General features: G+C 39.3%; 2 protein-coding genes across 2 annotated transcripts in view; both read right to left on the bottom strand.

The window, feature by feature from the left end:
* The window catches only part of MANBA (mannosidase, beta A, lysosomal), a 226129-nt gene that overhangs the window by 171731 nt on the left and 30231 nt on the right, over nt 1-24167 (bottom strand). The window contains exons 3-5 of the mRNA XM_006893092.1: nt 21841-21946; nt 18618-18788; nt 10138-10261 (exon numbers count right to left, since the gene is read on the bottom strand). Of these exons, the coding sequence (XP_006893154.1) occupies nt 10138-10261; nt 18618-18788; nt 21841-21946 (401 nt within the window). The remainder of the gene's footprint in view (nt 1-10137; nt 10262-18617; nt 18789-21840; nt 21947-24167) is intronic.
* On the bottom strand, nt 12401-18594 carry LOC102844236 (galectin-related protein-like). Its single transcript, XM_006893098.1, has 2 exons — nt 18445-18594; nt 12401-12910 (listed from the first exon to the last, which is right to left on the bottom strand). The coding sequence occupies exons 1-2, from the start codon at nt 18592-18594 to the stop codon at nt 12401-12403; spliced, it is 660 nt and encodes a 219-aa protein (XP_006893160.1).

The raw sequence follows: 24167 nt of genomic DNA on the forward strand, positions 1-24167 counted from the left end.
GAGTGGGTGGGGAGAAAAGTGCAACAATGAATGAATGGAATTCCAAAATCTCTGTAGATGTTCATTAAAATTAATAATAATAAGGCCCCAAGAGTTGATGGAATACCAATTGAGGTGTTTCAGCAAACATATGTACATTTATATGCTCACTAGCATGACAAGATATTTGGAAGACATCTATCTGACCAACTGACTGGAAGAACTGCATATCTGTACCCTTTCCAAAAGAAAATGTGATCCAACAAAATGTAGAAGTTACTGAATAATGTGGCCTACTGGTAAGAAGCTGCACGGCAATCACAAAGACATACAGTTTGAATCCACCAGTTGCTTCATAGGAGAACAATTGGCAATCTCCTCCTGTGTGGCATACTGCCCCTGAAAATCTGCTGGGGGGTCAGCTACAAATTGGCTTCAATACAACAGGACTTAACAACAATACACACAAGTAAAATATTGCTAAACCTTATGACAAAAAAGACTGTAGAAATACGTTCACAGAGAACTGCCTGAAATTTAAGATGGATTCAGAAGAGACTGTGGAACAAGGGATATCATTGCTCCTATCAGATGGATGTTGGATTAAAGCAGAGAATCAAAGAAAGAGGTTTACTTGTATTTGTTGACTATGGAAAGGCATTTGACTGTGCAGATCATAATAAATTGAGGATAACATTGAGAAGAATCTGATGTGTAGTCTGTAGGGAGTTGCACTGCTGAACCAGAGGTTGCACCTCTCTGATAATTCAAATTCAATAGAGGTTCTGAGAGGAAAAAAATGGGCAATTTACTCATGCAATTTGTAGCCTCAAATCCCAATGGAAAGTAGGCTATGTGTTGGCTCTTCTTCAACAGCAGTAAGAGTGAGTGTATTTGAAAAAAATAGAGATTTCAGAACACTTAATTTTGTTCCTGTGAAATCTATGCTTAGACCAAGAAGCATTTGTCCAAACAAAATAAGGGACCACTGCAAAGTATAAAATCAGGAAAAGTGTGTATCATGGTTACATCCTTTCATCTATTTATTCAATGTATGAATTAAGCAAATAATTTGAAAAGCTGAACTATATGAAGAAGTATGGGAGAAGGATAGGCAGTCTCCTCCCATGCAATTAACTGCCTCTGAAAGTCTGGCAGAGGATCAGCTATGGGTTGGTTCTGAATCTATAGTACACAACAGTAACAACATATGGAGAAGAATTGTTGAGAGTTAGAGAAAGAATCATTAACAACCTGCATTATGCACTTGATACAATCTTGCTTCCTGAAAGTAAAAAGGACTTGAGACACTTAGTGGAGAAAATGAAAACCACAGCCATTAACAATACAGATTACACCTCAAGACAAAGAAAACAAAAATCTTCACTACTGAACCAATAAGCAACATCATAAAAAATGAAGAAAAAATTTTTTTAAAATGAAGACAATTACTGAAGCTGTTAATTTTCTCACTTTTCTTGCTTTTATAGTAAAAATTCATGAAAGCAGCAGTCAAGAAATAAGGAGACATAATGCACTGGGCAAATCTACTGTCAAGGGTCTCTTGAAAGTGCTACAGAGCAATACTGTCACTCTAAAGACTAAAATATTTGACCCAAGCCACAATTATTTTCAATTGCCTCATATGCTTTTAAAAGTTGGACAATGAATAAGAAAGAATGGAAAAGTACTGATGCCTTTGAATTGTGATGTTGGCAAAGAATATTAAAGATATCATGGACGTCCAAAAGAATAAATAAATTTGTCTTGGAGACAGTACAACCACGGTGCTCCTTAGAGGCAAGAATGATGAGAATTTGTCTTATATAATTTAGCTTGTTGTCAAAAGGGTCCAAGGACTTCTTCAAGATGTATTGACACAGAACTGCTACAATGGATTTAAGCACAGCCGAGATTGTAAGGATTGCACAGCATCTGACAAGGTTTTGATCTTTTCTTTGTAGTGATGCAATGAGTTAAAGTTGACTAAATAGTACCTAACAACAAAGCCTATAGCAGAATAATAACTCCATTCCAATTCTTGACAGGTTTACACGCATTTCTGTCTCATAATTACTGTCATGTGGCTTTGCCCTTAGGGAACGTATACTTAAAAATCAAATCACTGTTGTCAGGACACACCAGAAGAAGATAACATTGATGGATGGGACCTCCTAAAAATTAAGTCCCTTTTTCCAATAGGGTGAAAAGAAAACCTACTGACTGAGAAAAAACATTCTGGCAATGACATCTCAGACAAGGGTCTCATAATAAAAGTTTACAGAATACTAAAGGGCCTCCAAAAGAAAACTACTGATAATCCAATTATAAAATGGGCAAAGGACACAGAAAGACTTTTCACAAGGAATACTTCAGATGGCCAACAGAAACATGAAGAAATGCTCAAAATCACTGGCAATAAGAGTGATGCAAATCAAAACAACAAGGAGATCCCATATCATCCCAGTAGCACTGGCAAAGTTTAACAGGACAGCAAGAAATAAATGTTGGTAAGGATGTGGAGAGAATGGAACTCTCATACATTGTTGGTGGAACTGTAAAATGGTACGACCACTCTGGAAGGTAGTTAGGAGTTTTCTAAAAATGCTGACCATAGAACTTTCAACTGACCCAGCTATTCCACTCCTAAGAATACATTCCACGAAAAATAGAACTGTCACACAAATGGAAATTTCTACACTGACATAGTATCATTATTCACAATAGAAAAAACAAACAAACAAACACTCAAATATGCCAAATGTCCATCAATAAATGAAAAGATTGAGAAATTGTGTTATAGTCACATTATGGAATACTATGCAGCACTCAGGAGTAACAATTTCATAAAATACTACATAACATGGGAGAGGTTAGAGAGCATTATGCTGAGTAAATTAGCTCAGTCTCATAAGGACAAATACTGCATAAGACCACAATTGTAAAAATAAAAGGATAACGAGCAAGACGTGTACAAAACTCCAAAGGGTAAAGGAGAGTGGGCACAGAGGGTGAGGAAGGTGAGAGGGATATCATAGGTCACAGAGCCTGGTGAGTGGAGGGAAGAGGTGAAGGAATTAGGAAAGATCCAGTGGAGACCTGAAAGGATGGGCTAATAGTGGGCAGAAATCAATAGTGATTATTTTTATACAACACAATGTATAAGAATGACCATATGAAACACAATGAGAACAAAGGAATGTGTGAAACACAATGTATATGAATGAAACACAATGCATGTAAGTTTTGTATACAAATCAATATGAAAAAAAAAATTTTAGTTTGTGGAAAGGACCATGGCTGTGTCCCAGGATTCCTGTCAGTCACATTTTCAACCACCCCACAGCCAGGAAACAGGCATTCCGGAGTAATCCTGTAAGCTTTTCTTTTGAAATTTTGTGTATATACCCCAATTATGGTCTTTCACTGTTCAGTAAGGTAGCCTCACTCACAGTAATGCTCAGAATTTTATAAATCAAAGCAAGGACCATGAATTGGTAGGAATGTTCTTGGCACCATTGTTGATTATTGCTGTGTTGTTGTTAGGTGCCACTGAATGGACAATGACTGATAGCAACCCTAATAAACAACAAGTCTGAACCTTGCCCTCCCCTTGACCACCTTATGATCTCTATCACAATCAAGCCTATAGGAGTAGTCCCAGGGTCAATCCATCTCATTGAGGGTTTTCCTCTCTTTCACTGACCTTCCACCTTTCCCAGCATGATGTCCTCAGGACTGGTTCTTCCTGAAAATATACCCTAAGTAAGTAATACGAAGTTTCACCATCTTTGCTTCTAAGGAGCACTCTGATTGCATTTCCTTTAAGAGAGATTTGTTGATAAGTTTCTCTCAGTGGGGTGTCTGACTGTCTTTGTTGACAGTCATTATCACAATAAGTCTCTATGAAATATAGAAATCCGGAATTTCTTATTTTTTAGCACAATATTCAGAATGTATCTTCAGAACAGAAAACTTATTTATTTTACTACATAACAAACTGTGGCTGACTCTGAGAAGAATGGGAATCCCAGAACATTTAATCATGCTAATGTGAAAAATATACTTGGACCAACAGGCAGTAGTCAGAACAGAGCAGGGCAACACTGCATGGTTCAAAATTGGGAAGGGTGTACGCCAGGGATGTGTCCTGTCTCCATACCTTTTCAACCTGTATGCAGAGCAGATTATCCGAGAGGCTGGGCTCTATGAGGAGAAGCGTGGCGTTAGGATTGGTGGACGATCTATCAACAATCTGCGTTATGCAGATGACACAACCCTGCTCGCTGAAACTGAGGAGGACCTCATGCACTTGATGCGGAGGGTCAAGGACTGCAGCCTTCAATATGGACTGAGGCTCAATGTCAAGAAGACAAAAATTCTCACCACTGGACCAATCGGTAGCATCAGGATGGATGGCAAAGAGATTGAGATTGTTCACAGCTTCCGTTTGCTAGGCTCCACGGTCAACACTCTTGGGACCAGTAGCCAGGAAATCAAAAAACGTATTGCGATGGGAAAGTCTGCAGTTAGGGACCTCTCTAAAGTACTCAAGAGCAACGGTGGAGACTAAGGTGCACCTGATACAGGCCATGGTTTTTGCAATCACTTGTTATGCATCAGAGAGTTGGACAACAACTAGGCAGGATAGAAGGAGAATTGATGCCTTTGAGCTGTGGTGCTGGAGAAGAATATTGAATGTACCACGGACTGCCAAGAAAACAAATAGATTCATCCTAGAGAGGGTTAAACCAGGCTGCTCCTTGGAGGCAAGGATTCTGGGGCTTCGCCTGACATATTTTGGACATGTTGTAAGGAGAGACAGGTCTTTAGAGAGGGACATCATGCTGGGTAGAGTGGAGGGACAGCGCAGGAGGGTAAGACCCTCTATGAGGTGGATTGATTCAGTGACTGGGGTAATCGGGATGAGTGTGTCAGAGGCAATGAGATTGGCACAGGATAGAGCAGGGTTTAGGGCTGTTGTACATAAGGTCGCTATGAGTCGCAAATGACTCGACGGTACATAACAACAACGTTAAGTATAAAAATGCATCACAGTCACAAAACTTAAAAATATAGTTGATATAGGGAATTGATTATATTGCATTTAAACCAAATTATGTAGGGTTTACTATTAACTTTAGCCACAAAATGTAGTGTTTGTCTTCAGTTGCTACAAGATAACCTGTAAAACATTATTGTTGTTATTGTTGTTGTTATATGCCATCAAATTGCTTGCGACTCATAGCGACCCTATGTATAAGAGCCCTAAACTCTGCTCTATTCTGTGCCAACCCCACTGTCTCTGACACACCTACTCCCATTACCCCAATCACTGAATCAATCCATCTCATTGAGAGTCTTCCTCTCTTGCACTGTCCCTCCACCCTCCCAAACTTGATGGCCCTATCCAAGGACTCCTTGCAACATGCCCAAAGACCCTCATTGCAACATGCCCAAGTATGTCAGACAAAGCTTTAGAATCCTTGCCTCCAAAGAGCAGCCCAGTTTCACCCTCTCCAGGACAAACTTGTTGGTTCTCCTAGTAGTCCATAGTATATTCAATATTCTTCTCCAGCACCACAGCTCAAAGGCATCAATTCTCTATCATCCCTTGTCACCATCCAGCTCTCTGATGCATAGCAAGCAATTGCAAAGACTATGGCCTGGATCAGGTGCACCTTAGTCTCCAGCCTGATGTCATTGCTCTTAAGTACTCTGTAGAGGTCCCTGACAGTTGGCTTTCCCAATGCAATTCATCTCTTGATTTCCTGGCTGCTGGTACCAAGAATGTTGACTGTGGAACAAAGCAAACTAAAACGGTTAACAATCTCAATCTCTTCACCATCCATACTGATGCTGCCAATTGGCCCAGTGGTGAGAATCTTTGTTTCCTTGATGTTGAGCTTCAATCCATATAGGAGGCTGCAGTCCTTGACCTTCTGCAGTAAGCGCTTCAGGTCCTCCTCAGTTTCAGCAAGCAGGGTTGTGTCATCTTCATAATGCAGGTTGTTGATGACTATTCCTCTAATCCTGATGCCACATTCCTCCTTGTACAGCCCAGCAACCCAGATGATCTGTTCTGCATACAGATTGAAAAGGTATGGAGACAGAATACATCCTTGGCGGACACCCTTCCTAATTTTTAACATGCAGTGTCTCCTTGCTCTGTTCTGACGACTGCCTCTTGGTTCAAGTATAGGTTTCACATAAGCACAATCAAATGTTCTGGGATTCCCATTCTTCTCAGAGTCAGCCACAGCTTGTTGTGATCCACATAGTCAAAAGCCTTTGCATAATCAATGAAGCAGATAGACATTCCTCTGGTACTCTCTGTTTTCTGCCAAGATCCATCTAACATTAGCTATAATATCCCTAGTACCTCGATCTCTTCTAAATCCAGCCTGCACATCTGGCAGCTCTCTGTTGATGTGTTGCTGCAGTCGTTTTTGGGATAATTTTCAGCAGAATTTTGCTTGCATGTGATATCAATAAAACTGTTCGACAATTTCAGCACTCTGTCGGGTCACCTTTCTTTGGAATGGGAAAAAATATCAATCTCTTCCAGAATGTCCCTCACAGGATACACTGATGAGGTGGCTCTTGTGGTGGCTGCTAACCCAGAAACACCCACCCTGTAATATCATCTAATCCTCAGGGTAGAAGGCAGCATGATTTAACCAACCAGGTCTATTTAAATCAAATTCACTACCACCAAGTCAGTTCCTACTCAGAGCCACTCTATGGAGTAGAACTGCCCGCTAGAGTTTCTGAGGGTGTAAACAGGAGTGCATTGTCTAATCTTTCTCTTATGGAGTGATCAGTGGATTCAAACCACAAACCTTTCAGTTAGCAGCCCAACATTCAACCTACTATGCTACCCAAACACATGCATACCTTAATGAAGTCCCCAGTAGAGGTTCTGAATACAGAAGATCCATGAGCCCTGGTTGGTGAAAGATAGCAATGCACATGGGAGGGTAGAGTCCCTTTAAGAACACAGAAATTCCACACTGTGAAATTTCCCAAACCTCACTCCAGGCACGTCTTCATTTGTGTCTTTTTTGCTATAATAAAACTCTTATTGGTACAATCAGAACTGACTCATAACTGACCATCCAGCGGGTTTTCAGAGGCAGTAAATCACATGGGAGGAGATGGTCCATCTTTTCCCCATGGAGCAAATAGTGGATCTGAACCTCTTGCCTTTGGGTTGGCAGTGCTACTCCTTACCACTAAGCCCACAGAACTCCCTAATAAAACTATAGTTAATCATAAGTGTAAAACTTTCCCTGAGTTCCATAAAACATTTGAGCAAATCAGCCCTCCCAAAGGAATAGTAGGGGTTGTCAGGTACCGCTGAGTTGAATAGGACTCAGAGAGACCCTATGAACAACAAATAAAAATCTTGACCTATTTGGTGTCAGCCTCACAATATCTGCCATGATTAAGCCTAATGGAAATAAAGAGGACCTAGGGAGCTCTGGTGGCATCTTCTGTAGGGAGTTGCACTACTAAACCAAAGACCATGACTCTCTAATGATTCGAGTACACCAGTGGCTCCAAGGAAGAAAGATAGGTAATCTCTTCCTACATGATTTATAGCCTCAGAAACCCAATGGAGGGTTGCTAGGAGTTGGAACCAACTCAAAGGCAGTGAGTTTGGTTTGGGTGCTTACAAGTAGGATCCTGCGGGAGTAGAGGAAACCTTCAAAATTCATAGCAGCAGGTCAGAAGTGAGAGGTTTCTAATAACTTTTAAGTTGACAGCTGGTGTACTGTAAAGGTAGCAGGGAAAATTTCCAATCCGTATATAGCCTGCACATCACACACAAGTGAGAATGTTGTAAAGACTCCTAAGCTTGCATTTGGCATCTTAGGACAGATCTGGCAGTCTGGAGGACTGTGCTCTTTAACTTGGAAGGTCTGACCTAGCTCAGGGTGGATAAGGTCAAGAACTGCTCTATGTGAGAACGGAATTGGATCAGAGGGGAGTAGACTGTATAAATCGCAATGACTTGAGAAATAGTTTGTTTTTTCGTTTTCCATGCAAATTTTAAACCTCATTTAAATTTATTTTATTAAAATAAAACTAAACAGTCACTATTGTTATTAGGTGCTGTCAAGTCAAGTACAGTGCATACTGGTCACTGTCGTTGCTGCTGTTGTTGTTTTTGTTGTGTGCCACTGAGTCCGAAGCAACACACAGCTAACCCTTGAGCTGATTTTAAAGGGTAGGAAATCACACAGGGAGATTGCCTATCCTTCTCTCTCAGAGCAGCTGGTGGATTCGAACTGCGTACCTTTGAGATTGGGATTGCAGTGCAGTTCTTCCCACTAGGCCACCAGAGCTCCATATCAGTCCCTAGTGACAAATAAACTGACCTCTCGTACCTCATATTCAGGAAGAAATGTTTCACTTCATACTTAAACTTCAGGTAGGGTGCAGCAGTATTATTCAGATTCTTCCAGGTGCCTAGGGAACTCAGTGACCTAGTGGTAAGGAGCTGTCTGCTGACCTGAAGGCACCTACCTTTTTTGAATTCACCAGCAATCTCCTCCCATACAACTTACTGCCTCTGAAAACAAACTGGAGGATCAGCTATGAAACCACCTGGAGTTGGTTTTGACTTGACAGCACATAACAACAGCAGAATTCATAGTAATTTGTGGGAGCCCTCTGGGAGGATAGTTAAGCTTCCAAACTATTAAAAAAACAAAATATTGCTAAATCAAACTCTTTCCTACATTAGATTCCAGTATATGCATACATGGGTAAACTTGTAGGTAGAGGTAAGAGGATAGGAGGAGAGTGGAGGAATAAAGCATTATATTATTTTAGCAGCAAAACTCAGAGTTCACATTATATCTTTTCAGAATACTTTGAAAAGCACTAAATTAGAAAACTACAAATTCAGCCACATGTATATGTGCAGTTGAGAGCAGATCTCTTAATGTCTTTTTACCCATGTTCAAAAATACAAGCAGCACCAAATAATCGCCTCAGCTACTAACCATCTGTGATTTGCTTTTTCATCTGCCTTCAGCATAGACAGATTTGGCTCAACTGAACAGCAATCTCGGGTGAGGAGGGCCCTGACGATAACAGAGCTCTTGTACTGACGCACCGCATTCTTTCTGACTGATTTCATCTCCTTCGTCGTGGACGTAAGTGAACTGAGCACTATTCATTAAGGCCCTGCTTGTCCACACTTCCACCTCTGATTTCCCTGACTTCTCCTCACTGATCTCAATTTTCTGGATTGTGAATTGTCTGGAAGATAATTACAAAACTTGCACTACATGATGACTGACTGCTTCTACCTCCTCTCTTGTGAGTAGCTCATTAAGGCACATCTGTACACTGTACATGTAATATATCTTTTCTCTGCCACACAAACAATGCACCAAGCAAAAAAAATCCAACACAGACCTGACCAGCCTGTAACAGATTCGTTGATATTTGTGAGAGCTATGAGATTTTTATTCAGTGTGCCTTTAGAGTGAATGATTACTTCAAGTGAAAAAGCCATTATTTTTCATCTTAAAAAAACTTTATGCCTGGCTTGCCTTCAGTTTTTATTTCGACTCTTAACAAGGCCTGTATGTCAGGGCCATCACAGGAATGCACTTAATAATGGAGAAAATGCACAGAGACAGAGAACCAGGCTGGTTGTCTGAGTCTCCTCAGAACTTGCCACAACCACCTTCCAAAACTGATTTTAGAGCAGCAGAAATGAGCACATGCCAGGACACACAGGGCATTCCAGAATATTTAGCTTGGAAACGCTTTGAGTGTGTTCTGACTTTGGATGTTTTCCCCTCTCTTCATTATTTTTACTTATTTTGCAAAGTAAGCTAAAAAATATTTTCTAGTGCCGTATTTTTACTGTAAACTGTCACATACTTGTCTGCTTTATCTTGTGTCAACTGAAAAAATCAGTTCATCAGTTTTTTAAATTGAGTATGAGCAAAGTTTAACAAAAGCAAAACCAAAGAGAACCCCTACCTATCTCTGACTAGACAGACAGATAGATATAGATAGATTTTATTTATATCTTTTTATTTACAGATTTATATATATATTCAAATTATATAAATTCAAATATTATAACAAAGAGAAGACTAAAGAGAGAAGAAAAAACAACTTTTAGCTTACCATAAATAGGGGAAAATGTGAAGTAGTCCAGATGACAAATATTATAGGCTTCTATCCGAACATCTTTCCAGATTCCTTGAGTAGGAAAGGAAGGCCCCCAGTCCCAACTAAAGGAACACTGCTTCTACAATATCAAGTGGGGAAAGAGAAGATATATTCTAAGTATAATGAAATTTTTTTTAAAATTTTATTATTTTTGTGTGCGTGTACCGTCAAATCAGATCTGACTGGTACAGGAGGAGATTGTCCCTCCTTCCCTGGCAAAGCATCTGGTGGATTCGAACCGTTTGCCTCTGGGATTGTAGTTGCAGCTCCTTGCCACTAGGCCACCAGAGCTCCCCTAAGTATAATGAAATTTAAGCATGAAAAGTCTATTCTTTTGAAATAACATATCCAAATATGAGTTTTGGGGTTTTTTTTCATATCCAGCCTCTAAGATGGGCCCAAATGACCTTCTCTTAGTATTCATGTCCTATGTCCTTTTTCTTTCAGTATGGGTTGTTGTTGTTGTTGTTAAGTACTGTCAAGTCAAGTATGACTCGCAGCGAGCCTATGAACAATAGACCTAAAGGCTCTCCTATCCTGTACCATCCTCATAATTTCTGACACATTTAAATTCATTGCCACAGATAGTGCATCAATCCATCTCACTGAAGTCTTCCTCTCCTTCACTGACCTTCCACCTTTTCAAGTATGATGTCCTTTTTCAAGGAATAGTCTCTCATAACAACATGTCTAAAATATGTGACATGAGGCTTCATCAACTTTGTCTCCAAGAAACTTTGCCAAAGGTTGCACTTTCTCCAATACATATATGTTTGTCCTTTTGGCAGTCCATGGGATATATTCAGTACTCTTCTCCAACACTACAACTCAGATTTATAGATTCTTCTTTTGTCATCCTTATTCATTGTCCAGCTCTCAAATGCATAGAAGGTGAGTGGAAAGACTGTGGCCTGAATCAGATGCACCTTAATGTTTAAATTGATATCATTGCTCTTCAGGACTTTGGCGAGATCCCTGACAGTCTCTCTTGATTTCCTGACTGATGGCACCAACAGTGTTAACTGTGGACCCAAGCAAGATGAAATTGATGACAATTTCAAACTTTTCTCCACCTATCAGGATAATGCCTATTGATCTGGTGGTGAAAAATTTCTGTTTTCTTGCTATTGAGATGCAATCCTTATTCAAGACTGCAGTCTTTGATCCTCTGAAGCAAGCACTTCAGTTCCTCCTCACTTTTTTTTTTGTTTTCACCTAATTTAATAACAACTTAATGAACTATTACATAAATCTAGGGGGAAAGGAGTTTATTTTAAGGACGCCAAACTGTGCTAGTCACAGTAAAGACCAAAAGCAACGTAAATTTAGAACTTACAAGACTGGTCAGTAACCTGAAAAGCAGTTTTATTTAAACGTTGCAAAGATCTTTCCCAAAGCACTTACAGCAATTTATATCAAGAAATCCTAGGTTTAGGCGTGTGGTGGAAACGATTCACTTTTTTGCAAGGTAGAACTGTCACCTTTTCCATGATTGTAATTGGTCACTTCCCCCTCACAGACCTAAGCTACTTGTACATTCAGAAGTTTGTAATCTGCTGTTCTGAGACATTGTTCATTCTCTAGTACAGACACAAAGTATAAATAAATAACTACAAAGAAGTTCTTAAAATCTGAATTAACATTATGCTGTGCAAAAAAAAAAGTAAACCCCCCCCAAAAAAAAAACCCCAAAAACAAAACATCAACCAACCAGCCTTGAACAACCTACATTCTATGGAAATACCCTGACTACAATGTGGTTGTGATACCATGACTGACTTTAGTGCAGAATGGTTGTTGATTTCTGTGTACCGTTTTTTTTTGTTTGTTTTTTATGGTTTAGGTCTTTAGCACTTTTGTTTCCAAGCATCATCGTGCTTTTGAAAAGGTGAATAAACTGCTATCCGCTCGCAAATCCATTTTTGTTTTAGTCTTAATAAAATCCAGCATAAATGAGTGTTTCTTTTTTTTGTTCTGGGAATAACGGCTCGGTGGGTGTCTCTATCCCGGCAGTTCGCTGGTTCTCGGGGGGCAGCCTACAGCCCACACTGTCCTTTTGAGTTGACACCGCACAGAACGAGGAGACAGTGAAGTTCGTCTTGTGTTTTTTGTTGTCTTTTTTTTTTTAAGCCTCCAGATCTTACCAGGGCAAGTTCTTCGAGACCAACAGTCGTGGCACCTGATCCTTACTGGATACAGAGGCGGGTTATAACCAGCGTCAGCCGAGCTTCGTGATCTGGAGGTCTCCGTTGATCTTTATGGTGTCGATGGCTGATAACGTTTGAATGCGGTGGTAAAAATCAAAGAGTTGGTGTCCGTCCACAAACACTCTGAACCTCGGGTGCTCACAGAGAATTTCCACCCTGAATGGCTGGTCCAGGATGAATGGAAAGTAGGGGATCGCTGATTGCTCCTCGCCCCTCTCGCCAGATATACAGGAGTTTCTGAGGAGCTGGCGGTCTGTGAACACGGCTTTGAGTTCAATCGCCACATCAGCGAGGGGATCCTCCGAGTCACCACAGGTCAAGCTGATTGCAAAGCTCTCCGGGTTGAGGTCTACGATGCCCATCACCAACACCTTCTTGCCTGGTCTCATGCCACCTTTAATGTGCCCGCAAAATGGAACTATCAACCGTGGGAAGTACACCTCCGCTTGAACTGGAGAGCCCAGGGAGTTGTTTAAATGCCCATCGTCTAGTTTCACCACAAGAAATTCTTCTGATATTTTCTGCTTTCAGCCAAAATCCATCTGACATCAGCATTAAAGCCCTGGTGCCATGGTCTAAACCCAGCCTGAACTTCTAGTAGTTCTCTGTAAATTGCTTCTGTATTGAAATATGCAGAACTAATGGGTGGGAGTCACTTTCAAAAATTAGGTCATACAGGATGTCATCTTCTGTTTTGAGCACTCTTTCTCACTCTCTTTTGGCCAAAGGGGAAGCCAGCTGCTGTGCTGTATGGCAGCCTTTGTAGAGAAGCCTATGTGAGTGAGCTGGAAAGTCAGTCTTCTAAGACCTACCTGCCAGTAACCACATGCGTTAACTAGGAAGCTGGCACTTCAGGTCTAATCATGCCTTGAGGTAAGAACAGCACAGCCCTAGCCAACTGCTGACTCATGAGAGAGCAGAAGCCGAAGGCACCAAGCTATTTCCCGACTGGTAAAAATTATGATAATAAATGTTTTAAGCTAAGTTTTGGGGTAATTGGTCATATAGCAAAAGAAGACTAAAACACTATACAGTAACTCAACTTACATAAGTTAAATAGGCCAAAATTTTCTAAGAACATTAAATCTAATTATAAAGCATTGCATATTTATTTTTCAAGAGTCTATTACATTAAACAATGCAATGATGACTCCATAAAGTTCTCAAAAATATCTCATGGCCTAATTTTTATATCTTTATTAGGAAGGAAGTTCCAGTTTGATTTAAGATCTCACATTATTAGCTCCAGCTATAAATGATGGACTTGAAGCTCTTGAATTGGTCTCCAAATTCACTGGACCATGTCAGTCTAGCCAGAAACATCAAGATGCAATTAACTATTCTGGCATGTCTGCCCAGGGTTTCTGTCTCGCTCACTGTGATAGAATTCTGGATCTGATTCTTGATGAAAAAAGCTTTGATCTTCTATCTAGACAGCTTGGAAGTCTTTTAAATTCAATAGGGTGTAGAAGAAAAACACCACATGGATATGTGATGGATCAGCAGAAACAATACTCTACTGATAAATTCAAAAGATAATTGTATCTGGTTAGAACCTGATTAGATCTGTTTATAATAGAAGCCCAAATAGGAAAGGAAGTCTCTGAACAGTGTCAACAGTTAACAAACTTAGCTACTAACCAAAAGGTTAGAATTCAAGTTTATCCAAAAACACCTCAAAAGAAAGGCCTGCTGATCTATTTAAAAAAAAATCAGCAGCAGAAACTCTATGGAGTACAGTTCTACTCTGACACACAGGAGACGTTATGACTTGGAGTCACAAACACAGTGATTCAAATCACTAGGCCCTCTGAAGGCAAAGGCAAACAGTCAAAAGACAGATACAAACAGAATATATTATGAAGAAAAAGAATTACAAACATCCATCAATAATTCGAACATGGAATACACATAGCTTGAATGTTGGAAAACTAGAAATTATGAAAAATGAAATGGAATGCATGAACATCAACATTATAGGCATTAGTCAGATGAGATGGACTCGCTTTGGCCACTTTGGATCAGATAATCACAGCGTATATACTAAGCTGGGAATGAAAAACAGAAAAAGAATGGTGTTGCATTGATAGTCAAAAAATTAATTTAAAGTTCTATCCTGTAATACAATGTTGTGAGTGATAAGATATTGTCCATTATGTATACTGTATTGAAACAGATGAGGGAAAGAACAGATTAGAGGCGATATATGATTGAGTATTATGGTTAGCACAGGAATTCAGAATTAAGGTTGCATAGAGAAGTGTATTTGGGGCGGGGAGTGGAGGGAGGGATGGGGGAATTGCATACCAATGAAGGAATTTTTTTTTTCTTTTTCTTTTCAGAAAGGGGAGCGAACTGGTGGGGAGGTGGGGAGAAAAGTGCAGCAATGAATGAATGGATATCCAAAATCTCTGTAAATGTTTACTAAAATTAATTTTAAAAAAGTAAAAAAAAAATATTATCCATATGCATGCAAAGAAGATCCATTACTACACCTATTATTTAAATATATGTCCCTACATTTAAAGTCAAAGAGAAAGAAATCTAAAATTTTTACCAAATCTTCCAGTCCTAAATTGACCAGGCATGCAATGAAGGATGATCGGTGACTGGAACGCAAAAGCTGGGAACAATGATGGAACAGTAGTCAGAAAATATGGGGATGGTGATAGAAATAAGGCCAAAAATAGAATGGTAGAATTTTGTATTTTCAATGATTTAGTCATTGCAAATGTTGTTGTTGTTATGTGCCATTGAGTTGCCTGTGACTAATAGTGACCCTATGTACAATAGCCCTATACTCTGCTCTGTCCTATGCCAATCACACTGTGTCCAACACACCCGCCTCGATTACCCCAGTCCTTGAATCAATCTACCTCACTGAGGGTCTTCCCCTCTTGCACTGTCCCTCCACCCTCTCAAGCATGATGTCCCTCTCCAAGGACCAGTCCCTCCTTAAAACATGTCCAAAGTATGTCAGATGAAGCCTCAGAATCCTTGCCTCCAAAGAGCAGCCTGATTTAACCCTCTCCAGGATGAACCTGTTTGTTTTCTTAGCAGTCCATGGTACACTCAATACTACTCTCCAGCACCGCAGCTCAAAGGCATCAATTCTCCTTCTATCCTCCTTAGTCATTGTCCAACTCTCTCACGCATAACAAGTGATTTCAAAGACCATGGCCTATATCAGGTGCACCTTAGTCTCCAGAGTGACACCATTGCTCTTCAGTACTTTGTCCCTAACAGCAGACTTTCCCACCACAATACATCTTTTATTTCTCTGGCTGCTGGTGCCCAGAGTGTTGACTGTCAAGGGTATCATCCAGGAAGAGTGCAAATGGTCATGACAAAGACTGAGGAGGAAAAAAAGACCAAAATAGATGTCAGAAGAAACTCTGAATATTGTACTGGAGTGCAGAGAAGCCAAAGCAGAAGGAACAATTCAAGATACTAAAGAGCTGAACAGAAGATTCCAAAAGGCAGCACGGGATGACAAAGTAAAATATTACAATGAAATGTGCAAGGAGCTGGAGTCAGAAAATCAAAAGGGCTGGACTCACTCAGCATTTCTTAAGCTCAAGGAACTGAAGAACAAATTCAAATCTCGAGTTGCTACAATCAAGGATGCTTTAGGCAAAATATTAAGTGATCCAGGAATTATTATAAGAAGATTGAATGAATATACGAGTCACTGTATCGAAAGGAATTGGCAGACACAGAAGAATTTCATGAAACAACATATGAGTAAGAGCCTTTGGTGACGAAGGAAGAAGTTCAAGCTGCTTTGAAGGAAATAGCAAAAAATAAAGCCCCAGGAATAGATGGTATACCAATTGATGTATTTCAGCTAACAGATGCTGCCCTGGTGTCAGGATTGGTGGAAGATCTATCAACAGTCTGCGATAAGCAGATGACACAACCCTGCTTGCTGAAACTGAGAAGGACCTGAAGTGCTTGCTGCAGAGGGTCAAGGACTACAGCCTTCAATATGGATTGAGGCTCAATGTCAAGAAGACAAAGATTCTCACCACTGGACCAATTGGAAGCATCAGGATGGATGGTGAAGACATTGAGATTGTTCACAGCTTTAGTTTGTTTGGCCATTGCAAATACCTTTTCTAAAAAAAACAAAAACACAAACAGTAACATTACACACAGAACTCCTCTGATGAGCTACATAGCAATCGGATATATTACCTCTGCAGAAGGAAGCATTGGAGAAGCTCAGTATCAGCAGTCAAAACTAGGTCAGACCATCAATTCCTCATATGCAAGCTCAAACTGAGGCTGAAGAAAATCAAAACAAGTCCACAAGAACCAAAATATGACCTTGAGTCTATTCCATTTGAATTTCAAAATCATGTTAGGAATAGATATTTAAAGCTTTGAACACCAATGATCAGAGATCTGATGAGTTGTGGGATGACATCAAGGATACAATCCATGAAGAAAGCAAAAGGTCATTACAAAGACAGAGGAGAAAGAAAACACCCAAAATGGATGTCAAAAGAAATTAAAAATTGCAGTAGAGCATCAAGAAGCCAAAACAAAGGGAAAACATGCTGAAGTACAAAAGCTTAATAGAAGATTTCAAAGGGCAGCTTGAGAAGACAAAGCAAAGCATGCTAATGGAATGTGCAGAGAGCTGGAACTGGAGTGTAAAAAGGGAAGAACTTGCTCTGCATTTCTCAAGCTGAGAGAACTGAGAATAGAATACATGTTGTCGTTAGGTGCCATAGAGTCGAATACGATCCATTGTGACCCTATGAAAAACAGCTGAACCCTGCCATTCTCCTGACATACTTCCTAACACACTAGAACCCATTGTGGCAGTCACTGTGTCAATCTACCTGGTGAAGAGTCTTCCCCTCCTTTGCCAACCCTTCGCCTTTCAAAGAATCATGTCCCTCTTCAAGGAATAGCCTCTCCTAGCAACATGCCCGAAGTAAGTAAGGCAAAGCTTTATCATTTTTGTCTCCCAAGAGCCCTCTGGCTGCCTTTTCTCCAAGACATATTTGTTTGTTCTTTTGGCAGTCCATGAAACGTTCAGTACTCTTCTCCAACACCACAGCTTAAGACATCACTTCCTCTTCTATCATCATCTTCCTTCATTGTCCAGCTCTTGGATGCTTAGCAAGTAATTTAAAAGACCAGAGCCATGACTTCTGATTCAGGTTATAGTTCTATTAAATACTTGACTGCAGAGTATTGCCACGGAAATATTCTAAGATTGTTCTGTTGTTACAGCAGTGTGAACAAATGATTAAAGAGTCATTGACACTAGTTATTTTGCAAACAGAAGGAGGTACAATTTTGACCTCAATAGGCACTGTTGTTATATACCACCAACTCCATATTGAGTTGTGGAGCTTTATATGACAGAGTAGAACAGCCCCTTCGTGTTTTCTGGGATGTATTCTTTATGAGAGCAAATAAATCCCCAGGTCTTTTCTACCACAGAATGGATGGGTTCAAACTGCCAAGTTTTGGTAGTTGAATACTTTAGCCAGTGCACCACAAGGGATCCTTATAAACATGCTAGGAAAATATGTTAACAGTAAGACCATTCAGTCAAAAAAAGTCATTTAACTAGTCATAAATAATCAGAATTTATCAGCTGACATCTTACCTAGGGAGTGCTGGCAAAAACTTTTAGCAGTTTCACAATAAACCCAAAGTGTATATTTGTTGGTAAAATTAACTATCATGATAGAATACATATCAACCATGTATTATAATAAATCCAAGTCATCTACACTAAGATAAAAAATAATTCACTTTGTAGATTGTGTTAGTTTTCATGAGAACCTAGCAGTAAGTAGGAAAGCAAGTCAGCAAATGTGCTAATATTTACAGATTAACTGGTGAGAAGAATCAGTAATAAACTGAACTCCATAGTCTGGTAAAAAGATGAGTAAACCTCTATGCTAGCAAATAATTTATATAACGTTAAAGCACTGGTATCATGTATTTTTCTTTTTTTAATTGTACTTAAATTCTGAAGCATAATTCAGAAAACTAAAAAGGAAAGCCTGAAATCATAAAGATTCTCTACAAATATCCAGATAATATTTTTCTTTTTCTTCCAGATTTTCCAATTCCACTGAAGCAGGCAGCACTCAAGTTTCCTAAGTGCCTCTGGAATCTTCAAGTAAAGATTTGCTGTGCTGCCATAGTCAATTCTGAAGGCTAAAGCTCCACCCATCAATACAGCTGAGAGAATCTTACCTTTCGAATAAAGTTGACATGGCATTCCCCCTTCTGCACGAGTGGGGGGCAATCTGGAGGCACCGGGTAGGCAGTGTGGGCCTTGCTCTGTCTTGCTGCATACAACACGGCTGACAGGAAACGTAGCTCAAGCACATTCACATCTCTCACCACGCTGGTGATATCAAAGCTCTAGATTCAGATGAGACAAAACATACATTTCATGATGGAGACATACCTTCCTGAGTAAACTTTTCAATAGAGGCAAAATGGATAGTAGAACTATGAGTCAATTTTTGTTTTGTACCGTTGAGTAGGAACCAACCTAGAGCAGATTTTCCAATGGGTTTTCAGAGACAGAGACTCACAGGGAGGAGACTGCCCATCTTTTCTCTCGAGGATCAGCTGGTGGATTCAACGCATGTTCCTTTTCAGTTGGCAGTGCAACTCCTAACCACTAATCCACCAGAGCCCCCTGGCATAAAATAATTCCAGTGTCTGTTTAGCTTCTTCACAGTAGGAAGCAGCTCTGTAAATAGATTTTCATTGTCCACTTTTATTTACAACTAAGCAGTCTCCTTCACACACACTTACCTCTAGGTTTCTCCTATTCCTACTCCCAGAATTATTGTCCTAAAAAAAAGCGTGAAGAGAAAATGCATCTACCTAAGAATGTCTGCTCTGGCTATTTCCACATAGCACTGAAGTGCCAAGGATTTCCTAGATGCTCATGGTGACCTGATGCTGTGGTATGAATAGCATGTATTTCTAAGTCACAAGCTATTTTTATTTTGAAATGTCTCCCTTAAAAAGGAAGGAGGAGGCTAGTATAACTGTTCTAGAAAGAAAAATATTTTTTTTATCTTCTTCTGTTTTAGCATTCTTATTGTGGCAAAATATATATAAGCAAACATTTGCTGTGTCAACACTTTTATATGTTAAACTTTCAAGAAACCAAACGTGCTGCCATCAAGATGCCATCGAGTACCATCACTAGCTCATGGAGACCCTCCCCTGGGTTTCCAGGGCTGTAAATTTTAATAGGAGGAAACTGTCCTTCTATATCCTATACTTGTAATTCACTCACTCATTCAGGCATTGCCATTAAGTCACATGAACTCATAGTTAACTCTTAGGTTTTTGGGGGCTGTGATTGTCCACCTTTCTCCTGAGGAAACGCTGGTGGGTTTGAACAACTGGTGGATTTGCCTTCAGATTAGCAGCACAACTCCCTACAGACCAGGCCATCAGAGCTTCCTAGGTACAACTAGCCAACATTAATTACACTCATCAAGTTGTACATCTATCACCACTACCTGCTTCCACATTTTTCTATCACCTTTAGCAGAAACGAAGTGCCCACAAAGCAGTGAGGAATGTTTTCTTTTAAATTTTTTTGTCAGTTGCGTGAGTCCCATGAAACTGCAATTCTCCTATAATGTTAACTAAGAACTCTCTTCCCTGTGCATTCGCAGGTACCAATCACCACTCCAGGATGGGGGGGAGGAGGGGAGACCAAAGCCTTTGGACAAACAATACTAGATTGATTTTGACTCCCGACATCAGTGGCTGTCAAAACAGAACTTTGCTCCATAGAGTTTGTAATCTAGGTTTTTCTAAAGTAGATCACCAGGACTTTCTTCAAAGGGATAAATGACAGACCAGTAAGATCAAAATGCTACTATGCACAAATCAGAGTCCCTAGTTGCAAAGTGTTAACATGATGAACTGCTATCCAAAAGGCTAAACGTTCATGTGCACCCAGAGGCACCTCGGAACAAAATCTGGAACTCGACCTGCAAAAGTTCAGCCACTAAAGACCCTATGCAGCATAATTGCGCTCTGGGACAGGAAGAGTCAGCAACAGTAACTGGCTTTCAAATTACCTGTTCGGTTTCTTCTCTCTATAACAGATACATCAGAAGTTTACCTTAAATAAGATTGCACTTATAAAGGAGTTCACATGTTTATGCCCTTGCATACAAAGTATCTATTTTCTCTCTCCATCCCCTTCCCTCTACTTCGTTCCCTGCTGTGCTGTCTTGTCCTGAGAAGTGCCTTACACAGCATGACCACTGAGGTCTTAGTACCTTCCCCACTCCTAGGAGCAAGCTCAGATGAAAAATCCCACGCATGAGATTCAACAACAGCCAAAACAAAAGTATATCTGTATTCTATTACCCATCACATTAACTCCCTAATCCCCTTCATGTTTTCAAATTATTAAATTGGAGAGCAGCTAGATATTCCAAAAACAGTTGTCTAAGTTATTAAATAAAGTACTCGGAAAACAAAACGGCTTATGAAGTTTTCCTATATGATGTGTGCCATGCAGGAGGCACCTGACACACCTGAATTCCTCATTTCCCCCATTCCTATCCCCATTTCCAGAATATACAGCTACTGGTATCTAGTAATTGAGGACAAACTACAGTTTGAGCTTGTCCAGAAAGCAAACACTAATGTTGAAACCAGCATTAGAAATAACCATGATTTAATTGTATATTTACTTGAGTTATCACAATTTCAACATTTATCCTTCTTCATATTTCAGAGCAAGCGTTCTTTGAAAAAGTTCTCTCATATATGTACTAACAACGGCACTCATTTTACTCTGCAGAATTGTAAAATTAAAAAAGACCATGTTGTAAAAACAGCTGTAAACAAAAATTCATTTGCAGAATCTCTCACTAAATATTTTGTCAGTATGATAACAAGACTAAAAAATTAATATAAATCAACATGAATGCTTTTTGTAAATATTTTCTTGGTGCTTTCTGAAAGTATTATACACTTTGAAATACCATATAACTCTGAAAAAAATGTAATATTCAGCATTTCAATTGAAACTGTTAAATATAAGGACATTCCAAACATAGAAAGGAGAATGATATTTGTCTAATGTCTTCTTTCTATGTGCCAAACACGTCATACAATTAGTTTATTAAATCCTCATAATAAGACCATGGAGTATACAATGTGTCCATCCTTTTTTTATAAATATGCCAAATGAGCAAGTGCTGAATTTGTCTGGATGGTCAATTAAGCATTTATCTTTCCTTATTTTTAATAATAATTTATACAGGAAGAGGGATGGGCAGAGAGAAAAATGCAACAATTAATGAACGGAAATCCAAAGTCTCTGCAAACTTTCATTAAAATCAATTTAAAATTTTTTAAATATCATAATTTAAACAAGCACATGTAAGCAATTTTTTTAAACTAGAAGTCACTGTATACTTACATATCTATTGAACATGTTGTCTGTTTTCCCAATAGTGATGTTATTGAGCAGGATTTCTGAAACTGTATCAACACCTTCAAAAATCAGGATTATTTTTTGCCATTTGCTGGAAAAAAATATTTTTAAAACAAGATACATATCATTCACTTGGATTAAATCTTATTTATTTAGTATCTAAGAACTAAAGGAATAAATATTTCCCAATTTATTCTTAGAAAGCAGTTCTCAATGAAATGTTCAGGTACTGATTTAAAACACTTTTTGCACTGGACTGCTTCCTGCAGAAAGCTGAAAAAGGATCCACATCTCACACCATACCCAAAAATCACCTCAAAGAGGATCAGAGACTTGGGAGTAAAGACCAAAACCATAAAGTTCATAAGAGACAAACTGGGATCAAGCTAAGAAGCCCTCATCTGTGTTATAAAGAAATTGCCAAATACAACTAGAAATGCACAATCTGAAGAGGATAAAATTGATGAATGGACCTTGTAAAGAATAAATTCCTGTGTGCATCAAAAGCTTTTTCCAACAGGGTGAAAAGAAAACCTACTGACTTGGAACAAACATTTGGCAATACCATCTCAGACAAGATTTCATAATGAAAGGTTATAGAATACTCCTGGGCCGCCACAAGAAAAAGATTGTTAACCCAACTACAAAATGGACAAAAGAAATGGAAAGAATTTTCACAGAGGAAGATATTCAAATGAACAAGAGATATATAAAGAAATGCTCTAAATCACTGGCTATAAGAGAGATGCAAGTCAAAACTACAATAAGATATCATCTCACTCCAGTAGCAGTGGCAAAGTTTAACAGGACAGCAAGTAATAAATATTAGAGAGGATGTGGCAAGATAGGAACTCTTTTACATTGTTGGTGGGATTGTACAATGGTATGGCCACTCTGGAAGGCAATTTGGCGCTTCCTCAAAAAGCTGATCATAAAAGTTCCATATGACCCAGCTATTCCCTTGCTTGGAATACACCCTGAGAAAATGAGAACTGAGGCTCAAACAGAAACGTAGACACCAACGTTCACAGCGGCATTATTCACTATCACAAGAACATGGAAAGAGCCCAGATATCCAACCATAAATGGATGGATTGAGAAGTTGTGGTACATTCATACAATGGAATACTACGCAGCACATAGGAGCAATGATTTTATAAATTACTACCTAACTTGGGAGGGACTGGAGACCATTATGATTAGTGAACTGATTCAGTCCCACATGGACAAATACTGTATAAAGCCATTATTGTAGAATGAGTATGAGGATCCAAGGCAGGAAGGAGTGTGGAAATAGAGGTGAGGATGGGACGCGGGAGTGTAGGGCGTTAATCATAGGGTTGCACAATTTGATTGGTGGGTGAGGTGATGAAATGGGAGGGCTTTTTCGTGAAAAACAATGTACTTAAACTTTTTAAACAAATCAGTATAAAATTTTTTATAAACTATATTTTGCATTCTCTGAATGATCCCATTTATTAGTCTTCAAAATATGTCAATCTCCATAAAATTGAGAGTACACCTTAAAATTCTCAAAGCATTGATTGGCTTCGAGTTACTTTGCAAAGTTCTGATGTTAATCAAGTTAATGGAGCCAAAAGTATTTTCATAAAATATTACGTTTACTAACATACAAAGGAGTATAAAATACACTAGGCTCCAGCTGTGGCCACCACCTAGTGGATTTTCTATAACAAATAAAGTGAAATATGTTCTAGCAAAAAAAAAAATACACTAGCAATATGCTCAACATTCCGCCAAGACTTTTAAGGAACTAAAATAGTCCATGTACTTAAGAATCGTGCAATTTGGTTGGTATTCAAGATCACAACACAGGAAACAAAAACAAAATGCTCTACCTATCCTACTAAGTAATATGACCTTATTGAATAGCATTTAAGTGCTATCAGAGTTTATGTCATAGGAAACAATATTAAGAGAAAAAGGAAGTTAAGGAGTGATAAAATAAATAAAATGTAGTATGTCCTAGAGGAGGGATCAATGGTGGCCTAGTGGCAAGAAGCTGCACTGCAATCCTGAAGTCACCCAGGTTGAGTCCACTAGCTGCTTTGAGGGAGGAGAATGTGCAATCTCCTCCTATGCCATTAACTGCTTCTGAAAACCTGATGGAGGGTCAGCAATAGGTCAGTTTTGACTTGATGGTACACAACAACAACATGTCTTGAAGGTAGTGCAACCAGGTTACTCCTGAGAAGCAAGGCTGGCGAAACTTATCTGACATACTGTGGGCATGTTGTCAAAAAGGGACAGTCCATGGAAAAAAGACATCATGCTGGGAATGGACTTGAACA

The sequence above is a fragment of the Elephantulus edwardii genome, unplaced genomic scaffold (assembly GCF_000299155.1).
Source record: "Elephantulus edwardii isolate Elephantulus edwardi_28Jun2011 unplaced genomic scaffold, EleEdw1.0 scaffold00122, whole genome shotgun sequence".
In the NCBI taxonomy this organism is placed as follows: domain Eukaryota; kingdom Metazoa; phylum Chordata; class Mammalia; order Macroscelidea; family Macroscelididae; genus Elephantulus; species Elephantulus edwardii.

Excerpts from the sequence above, each read along its gene's own strand:
- LOC102844236 (XM_006893098.1), bottom strand. The coding sequence starts at position 18,594 with ATGGGTGGAGCTTTAGCCTTCAGAATTGACTATGGCAGCACAGCAAAT. Across the intron at positions 12,911-18,444 it reads AAAATATTATCTGGATATTT|AAAATATCAGAAGAATTTCT; the intron begins GTAGAGAATCTT and ends GGCTGAAAGCAG.